Source organism: Capra hircus, chromosome 4 (genome assembly GCF_001704415.2).
Source record: "Capra hircus breed San Clemente chromosome 4, ASM170441v1, whole genome shotgun sequence".
In the NCBI taxonomy this organism is placed as follows: Eukaryota; Metazoa; Chordata; class Mammalia; order Artiodactyla; family Bovidae; genus Capra; species Capra hircus.
Genome location: NC_030811.1, coordinates 111,900,349 through 111,909,655, shown reverse-complemented (window position 1 = coordinate 111,909,655; position 9,307 = coordinate 111,900,349). Strand labels below are relative to the sequence as shown.

At 50.6% G+C, this 9,307-nt stretch overlaps 1 protein-coding gene across 1 annotated transcript; it reads left to right on the top strand.

Annotated features, from left to right (window-relative positions):
- On the top strand, window positions 4,359–8,548 carry FZD1 (frizzled class receptor 1). Its single transcript, XM_018047442.1, has one exon. The coding sequence runs from the start codon at window positions 4,825–4,827 to the stop codon at window positions 6,760–6,762; it is 1,938 nt and encodes a 645-aa protein (XP_017902931.1). The 5' UTR covers window positions 4,359–4,824; the 3' UTR covers window positions 6,763–8,548.

Sequence of the window (9,307 nt, the reverse complement as noted above, 5' to 3'; positions counted from 1 at the left end):
CAGGATGGGCCGGGGGGAGGGAGGCTCAAGAGAGTGGGGATGTGTGTATACTTATAGCTGATTCACATTGCTGTACGGCAGAAACCAACAAAACATCTTAAAGCAATTTTCCTCCAGTTAAAAAAAAAAAGTAAAAGAAAGTCAAAAGAACAACTTTTGAAGCAGTACAGTGTGACCCCCTGTGGGGGACAGAACTGCCTTCCACCAAACTCCCTGTGCCCCACCCCCTTGGGGAGAAGAGGAAGCGTTTGGAGTGATGGTGGATGCTCAATGCATGTGATGCTTCTTGGTAAGTAATACAGTAGAATAAATTCATGTTTCCCAAGCCCGGGACCACGAATGACCTCGAGAGAATAGAACATAAGACAGAGACATCTTTACACGAGCGGAGTGGCAGAAGAAACACGGCTTGATAAAGTTTCTAAGCATGGGATGCTATCAGCAGAAGAAAGAGCATCAGGGCGGGAAGCTGGAGAAAAGGGTCCCTGGGAGACTTGTGGAACGGGATGCTGGGGGAGAAAATGAACGGCTATGAACCGTCAGTGCTCAAAGGACCTCAGAGAGCACCTGTGCTTCCCACCCTCCTGTTCAATATCATTTTTCATGAATTACTGCCAACACACACACACACAGAGACACACACACTCTCATTCACATATGATACCTGTTGTACAGCACATTATGATACCGGTTGCATTTTCTTTTAAAAATACTAGAAATCCAGAAATGGTTTAAGACAAATGTGAACTTTAAGAATTTACTGTATTCATGAATAGTTGAAAAATAATAACATGTATCTGAGACAAATACACGTCATTTTGTTTCAACAGGCGAAGATAGAACAGCACACTCTTTAGAGACACCAACATACGTGATGATGAGATTCACAGTGCCCTGGCAGTGTGCAGTACAAGTGACGCTCGCCTTAAGTAGTGCCCTTTCGCTGTTCAGTTGCCAAGTCATGTCTGACTCTGTGACCCCATGGACTGTAGCCTGCCCCTCCTCTGTCCATGGTTATTTCCCAGGCAAGAATACTGGAGTGAGTTGCCATTTCTTACTCCATGGGATCTTCCCAACCCAGGGCCTGAACCTGCGGTTCTCGTGTCTCCTGCATTGGCAGGCTGCTTCTTTACCACTGAGCCACTCTTTACATCTAGACTATAGCTTTTTTGTTTCTTTAAATATTCGTTTTTTAATTTATTATCTGGCTATGTCGGATCTTAGTTGCATTATCCAGGATCTTCCTGTGAGGCGAATGGACTTGAGTTTTGGCAAGGGGGCTTAGCTGCTCTGCCTCATGTGGGATCTAATCCCCGACCAGGGATCAAACTAGAGTTGCAAGGCAGATTCTTTACCACTGGACAACGAGGGAAGTACTGTCTAGACTAATGTTTAAGCTTCCCCAATGACACTGCCCCAGGTTCCCTCTTCCCCAGTCATCCTGAAGCCACTGGTTGAATCACTGCAAACCTCGGAAAAACTCTGGGGCTCTTAAGAGTATTTGTGAATATTGATGAATTGAGCTTGTTTTCAGTGGGAATGTTATCCAGATGGAATTATCTTTTAAGATCCATCCTATGCATTATATGAGAATGAAGAATTTTACTTCCAGTTGAGTCTCCTGCTTTATGATTTATTAATAAATGATTTATGAATGAGGGCTTTGTGTTCAGTCATCTCAACTCTTGGCAGGTTGGTGGTCTGATCCATTGTCAGGAATTAGATGATCAATTCAACTGCGTAGATCTGGTGACCAAGTTGATTAGACAGCAAATGATCAGGCCAAATATAAATTACCATTTAGTATCAACTACTATGACAATTTTAAAATGGAGTTGACATCAAATGTTTAATAAAGTGTTCAGTATAGAAAAGAACACAACAGTTATTGTCTAGCATCAGACTCACCTGGATATCAGACTCAGGAAGGCCTAGATGGGGCAAGAGAATTTGAATTTTTAACAAGCTCCCAAGGGCTGCTGCTAGTTCAGAGATCACACTTTGAGGAGCACTGCTGTTTAAAAAAGAAAAGAAAAAGCTATATTTTCGTTGAATTAACATATCAAACTGATATGAATTATAACAATATTGCTCAGCCACCCCTGAAGCCACTCCTCGCTCATGTGGGGAAAAGTCAGCCTCCACAGCTCCCTACTGTCTGTACAATTTAGCCCAAATGTTTTCAGTTCAGTTCAGTTCAGCCGCTCAGTCGTGTCTGACTCTCTGTCACCCCTTGGACTGCAGCACGCCAGGCCTCCCTGTCCATCACCAACTCCCGGAGTTTACTCAAACTCATGTCCGTTGAGTCAGTGATCCCATCCAGCCATCTCATCCTGTCATCCCTTCTCCCCCCACCTTCAATCTTTCCCAGCATCAGGGTCTTTTCCAATGAGTCAGTTCTTTGTATCAGGTGACCAAAGCCTTGGAGTTTCAGCCTCAGCATCAGTCCTTCCAATGAATATTCAGGATTGATTTCCTTTAGGGTGGACGGGTTGGATCTCCTTGCAGTCCAAGGGACTCTCAAGAGTCTTCTCCAACACCACAGTTCAAAAGCATCAATTCTTTAGTGCTCAGCTTTCTTTATAGTCCAACTCTCACATCCATACATGACCACTGGAAAAACCATAACTTTGACTCTGGGCTAACATTTTCTCCTGCCATAATATCTCAGCCACACCCACCCCGTCTCCGGCTTTGGCAATTTAAGCACTTTGGAGCTCCTGTCTCTCGCATCTTCCATGCATCTCACCATCAGATCCCTCCCCATCTTTTCCACTGGCTGGCTGCTCTCGTGTGTTCTTTGAGCTTGTGTGTGTTTAGTTGCTCAGTCGTGCCTGACTCTTTACGACCCCATGGACTGTAGCCCCCCCAGGCCCCTCTGTTCATGGAATTCTCCAGGCAAGAATACTGGAGTGGGTTGCCATGCCCTCCTCCAGGGGATCTTCCCCATCGGGGGATGGAACCTGTCTCCTGCAAGGCAGGCGGATTCTTTACCATCTGAGTCACCAGGAAAGCCCCTCCTTCAGCTTAGGGATGTGCATTAAGGGAACTGATCATCTCTGTGCCCCGCTGCACTCTCCTACCTGTAAGGCTAGGCCAGGTCTTGCCTATCTGTGTATTCTACTACCTGACAGTGCTTCTAGGACAATAGGAGCTTGGTAAGTATTTATTTAAAAAAATGAATGGATAAACAAAAGACAGAAAATAACTGTAGAAAAGGATCCCAAGAGACAGTCTAATCATAGGCCCACAAATCCTAGGTAGAATTAATAATACGGTGGCATTTTATTGATAAAATGAATCACTGGTTAGACCATTACTTGAAAATATCTTACAGGAAAACAACAACGAGGATGTAAGTGGGCTGAATTGTTTTGTTTTTTTGAACTGGCATCCCGCTGTTCTGCATCTGAGTGGCAGATCATTCTGCAGCCCAACCCAACTGGCCCAGGTCTGACCCTTGCACACTTCCCCCGGAGCCGTGGGCGTACCGGCCTTTGGAAGCCTCCCCGAAGCTCCCCAGGGTCCAGGCTGCCCCCAAGCCCAGCTCTGCCCTGAACCCCCTCTGGAGTCTCAGGCATCCAGGACTCTCTCCTCCTTCAGAGACTGGTCGGGCTCTGAAGTTTTTCTCTCGTAATATTTAATGGGTAGTTTCCCTTTGCTTCTGTTTCTGGATTGATAAAAAGGAGAAAAAAGGAGTTTGACTACAGAAAAGATAGTAACAGCGGACTGTAGGTCTGGCTTTACTTTTTAAATGCTATCGAAGTTTGTGTTTGGTTGTGGTGGGTTTTCTTCATCTGACTGCGACCCGGCGAACTTCTCGGGGGAAATGGCGCGCCCGAAGCCCGCCAAGCCCAGCCTGAGAGCTCTAGGATTTGAGAGTAATATTTTAAATAAATATACAGATACAAACTCGAAGGAAGCCGTGTGTTCCTTAAGTCACAGGAATCTGTTCGGCTCGAGGTGCTCGGTCTGCTGTTTGTAACCAGCGTTCAGAGCAGGATTTTTAAACACGAAAATGGATAAAAGAAAAGCTAAATCGCGCGATCGGCCGACTCCTATTCATGATCTCCAGCAGCATATGGGACCATTCTCCTACTTGTCCGCGCCCTTTCTTCCGCAAAAGCAAAAGCAACCAAGCCTGTCCCGCTTCATAGCAAACCCACTCTTTGTGCCCGAGCGGTGCCTCGGCCACTGCTCCCCCTCCCGCCTCCTCCTTCTCCCGCCCGCCGCCGACTTTCGCTCTGGGAAGCAGGCGGCGGGCGCCCTTTGCGCCGGGAAGCCAGTGCAGCGATTGGGCGATGATCCCTGAGCCTCCAGTTCCGCGTCGGTTTCAAGGCTCCTCCCTTCTGGTGAAAGACAGACTGCGGGGCGCCTGGAAACCGGTCGGAGGGCGCGCGAGGGAGAGGAGAGCGAGCGAGTTGAGGGATTGACACAAATGGTCAGGCGGCGGCGGCGGAGGAGGAGGCGGAGGCTCGGGGGGGAGCCGAGACTGCTGGGTTGCCGAGAGTTGCGCGCTCTACCCGGCCGCCGCCACTAGCGCGGCGCCGCTTGCCAGGAGCCAGCCAGCCGAGGGCCAGGAAGGCGGGACGCGACCCTCGGCGCGCCCGAGCCACCCGGGCTCTCCCCGCAGCCCGCGCTTCATGAATCGCAAGTTTCCGCGGCGGCGGCGGCTGCGGGACGCGGAGCGGGAGCCGGGGGAGCGGGCCTTGCACGGCTCGGGCTCGACGGAGGGCACCGGCGGGGAGGAGATCGCCCCGGCCGCAGGGGGAGCATCCTCCCGCCGCGAGACAGCCAGCCTCAGCCGAGCGGCGCCGAGAAAGTATGGCTGAGGAGGCGCCTAAGAAGTCCCGAGCCGCCGGGGGAGGCGGCGGCGGCGGCGCGAGCTGGGAACTTTGTGCCGGGGCGCTCCGCACTGTACCGGCGGCGGAGGGGAGCGGGGACGCGGGCAGCCGCCGCCGCACCCCGGCTGACTCCCGGCGCTTGGCACGCCGGCTACTACTACTGCTTTGGCTGCTGGAGGCTCCGCTGCTGCTGGGGGTCCGGGCGCAGGCGGCCGGCCAGGGGCCCGGGCCGGGGCAGCAGCCCCCGCCGCCTCAGCAGCAGCAGAGCGGGCAGCAGTACAACGGCGAGCGGGGCATCTCTATACCGGACCACGGTTACTGCCAGCCCATTTCCATCCCGCTGTGCACCGACATCGCGTACAATCAGACCATCATGCCCAACCTGCTGGGCCACACGAACCAGGAGGATGCGGGCCTCGAGGTGCACCAGTTCTACCCGCTGGTGAAGGTGCAGTGCTCCGCCGAGCTCAAGTTTTTCCTGTGCTCCATGTACGCGCCCGTGTGCACCGTGCTGGAGCAGGCTCTGCCCCCCTGCCGCTCGCTGTGCGAGCGCGCGCGCCAGGGCTGCGAGGCGCTCATGAACAAGTTCGGCTTCCAGTGGCCCGACACGCTCAAGTGTGAGAAGTTCCCGGTGCACGGCGCCGGCGAGCTGTGCGTGGGCCAGAACACGTCGGACAAGGGCACCCCGACGCCCTCGCTGCTGCCCGAGTTCTGGACTAGCAACCCGCAGCACGGCGGCGGAGGGCACCGGGGCGGCGGCTTCGCGGGGGGCGCCGGCGCTGCGGATCGAGGCAAGTTCTCGTGCCCGCGCGCCCTCAAGGTGCCCTCCTACCTCAACTACCACTTCCTGGGGGAGAAGGACTGCGGCGCCCCCTGCGAGCCGACCAAGGTGTACGGGCTCATGTACTTCGGGCCAGAGGAGCTGCGCTTCTCACGCACCTGGATCGGCATCTGGTCTGTGCTGTGCTGCGCCTCCACGCTCTTCACCGTGCTCACCTACCTGGTGGACATGCGGCGCTTCAGCTACCCCGAGCGGCCCATCATCTTCCTGTCGGGCTGCTACACGGCGGTGGCCGTGGCCTACATCGCCGGCTTCCTGTTGGAGGACCGGGTGGTGTGTAACGACAAGTTCGCGGAGGACGGGGCGCGCACCGTGGCCCAGGGCACCAAGAAGGAGGGCTGCACCATTCTCTTCATGATGCTCTACTTCTTCAGCATGGCCAGCTCCATCTGGTGGGTGATCCTGTCGCTCACCTGGTTCCTGGCGGCCGGCATGAAGTGGGGCCACGAAGCTATCGAGGCGAACTCGCAGTATTTTCACCTGGCCGCCTGGGCCGTGCCGGCCATCAAGACCATCACCATCCTGGCGCTGGGCCAGGTGGACGGCGACGTGCTAAGCGGGGTGTGCTTCGTGGGGCTCAACAACGTGGACGCTCTGCGCGGCTTCGTGCTGGCGCCCCTCTTCGTGTACCTGTTCATCGGCACGTCCTTCCTGCTGGCCGGCTTCGTGTCCCTCTTCCGCATTCGCACCATCATGAAGCACGACGGCACCAAGACCGAGAAGCTGGAGAAACTCATGGTGCGCATCGGCGTCTTCAGCGTGCTCTACACCGTGCCGGCCACCATCGTCATCGCCTGCTACTTCTACGAGCAGGCCTTCCGGGACCAGTGGGAGCGCAGCTGGGTGGCCCAGAGCTGCAAGAGCTATGCCATCCCCTGCCCCCACCTGCAGGCGGGCGGCGCCCCGCCGCACCCGCCCATGAGCCCCGACTTCACAGTCTTCATGATCAAGTACCTTATGACCCTCATCGTGGGCATCACGTCAGGCTTCTGGATCTGGTCCGGCAAGACCCTCAACTCCTGGAGGAAGTTCTACACTCGGCTTACCAACAGCAAACAGGGGGAGACCACCGTCTGAGACTCGGGACTCAGCCGGCCGCCAGCCCTCGGCCTGGTCCCAGCCTCCCTGGCCCTATGGAATCCTGGCCAAGTCTGGCTCCTCTCCCTAGCCACTCACTGCTTTTAACAAGGCTCCTGCAAAAGCTTCTGTCCCCGGGGGCACAGGGACCCGAGGGCCCTACTGCCAGAGGCAGGGGGGGATGGACAGACCTTTTTTGCTCTGGTACCAGGACTGTATGCTTTTGTGACTTGTAAATAGCCTGTGTAAGATTTTTGTAAGTATATTTGTATTTAAATGACCGGTCACGCGTTTTTCTTTTACTCTCCTTGTTTGTTTGTTTAATTTTAATTATTTCGGGCGGTTTGACCATTTTTCCTTCTAGCCCCTTTCAGAGCAGCACAGAGAGAAAACCATAGCGCAGCGCTGGGAGCTTCTGCGGGTGCTGGCGCGCCCCTCCCTGCAGCGGGTGGGGAGAGCCTGGGCCGCGCCGCCTGGGTCTCTACACCCCTCCTCTTTCTGCTCCCTCCCTCACCTTCCTTGCTGGGGTCGGGACTCTTCCAGGTACAGAAATCCACAAAGCTTCCACATCGGAAGGTGGGCCCGGGCCGATCCCAAATCTGCTCTTGTCCGGAGACAGATTGCCAAGACGGGCCCGTAGACTCTCCCAAGCTGAAATTTTCACTGTTCAGAACCTTCCCCGGCTTCTAGGAGGCCCGCGGATGTGGGCAGGGGCAGCCCCGGGCTCCTTGGCTCAGGCCTCCAACGCCCAGACACTCCCTCCTTCCAACAAAGTTGGTTAGAGGGTGAGTGGGGTAACCAACGCCAAACTTTTTTAAGTCTCATTTTTGGTGGATGAGCTCATTTCATTCTCTAGCGTCTAAAACCTGGTATGGGTTTGGCCAGCGTCATGGAAAGATGTGGTTACTGAGATTTGGGGAAGAGGCATGGAGCTTTGTGTGGGTGGGGAGAGACAATTCTAATTGCATAAGGATGCCTGGCAAACTGCTTCTGAAGACTGAGAGGACCCCTGTTTAGATTTACCTTTCTGAAAAGTGGAAGCACTAGGTCACCTGGAAAGCTTTGTTAAGGAGCTGATGATCTTTGCTTTCCTTAACAGGAGAGCAAGAGGGTAAACTGAATACGAAAACTGGAAGGAGATTTCAGTGTAACGGATGTCCTCAAAATGAAGTGGTACTTTCTCATTTCAATCAAATAATGATTAGACATATGTCAGAAAGTTTAAAATGTACATTGTACACTTGTACATTGTAACATATTATTATGATCCTTATTCAACAACACATTGTGAGGGAGGAACAATCCACATCACTAATAATAACCTGGTAGGATTCCAGAAAGTAAAGGAGGTGGAATAATTGGTGGGATTAGCCACCGAAATAAACAAAATATGAGCATGTATGCTAAGGGGAGAATGTTTACTGCAGGTCTGCCGCACTGAATCCTGTGTGTTCCTTTGTGGATTTACAGAAATGTGCCCAGTGTAATCTTTCAAAGCCATTGAAAAATATTCACTTTAGTTCTCTGTGAAAAAGAGGAGAAAAGCAATCTTCCTGATTGTATTGTTTTAAACTGTTAAGAGTTTTATCAAAATGCCCGTACTTAGGACATAAATCTATCTATGTCTGTCATACCCTAAAATGACAATGCTCATTGAATTTGGTATGCATTTATTCTGTTCACTATCACAAAATCATCTATATTTATAGAGGAATAGAAGTTTATATATATATATATTACCATATTTTTAATTTCACAAATAAAAAAATCAAAGTTTTGTACAAAATTCTATGATTTTTGCGCCTGAAAATAATAGAGCTGGAACTGTCTGCACTATGCACTAGCTGTCTTTACATTTTATAGTGTCTGTAGCCAAACCCACAGTATATAAATTCAGGAATTCAATGAAAAAGTCTATCTTCCAAAAAATTAACTGACTTCCATTGTAGCGATTGATGATGTGAAGTCCCTTGAAAAGATCTGTTTCCATGACAGTAACAATATAACAGAAGCTTACAAATTATTTCCTTACCTACAGAAGATTATTAAGAAGAAAACTCTAATTTTATTGTAGCTTTTTTTCTGTAAAGACTAAATTTACATAACTTTCTATAATATGGAGGTTGATTTTTAAATCATCAGCCATCATCTTTGTCACAATTTTTATGAAGTATTATCTTATATTTGGATATTCTAAAACCATAAACAGGCAATCAATAAATGGTTAACTGTGTGTTTATAAGCATTTTAAGCAGCAGTTAGGTGGATAAGGCTGTTTTGTTGTTTGTTTCTAAAGACCCATTTTTATATTGTTCAAAGAACTTGCCCTAGAGGAATTATCTGGTTGGTCTACTCTTAGAATTTCTATAAATGTATAATATGTATAGTGTAAATAAGCATATATCTATGTCTATGTATAAAATATACACATATACACACTAATTTTTATAAATTAAAGATACAAAGTTTACTTATATATTTTACAATATGGAAATAAGGTTATGAGAAAAGGAGAATGCCAGATGGAAAACCTCAAATACCTTTG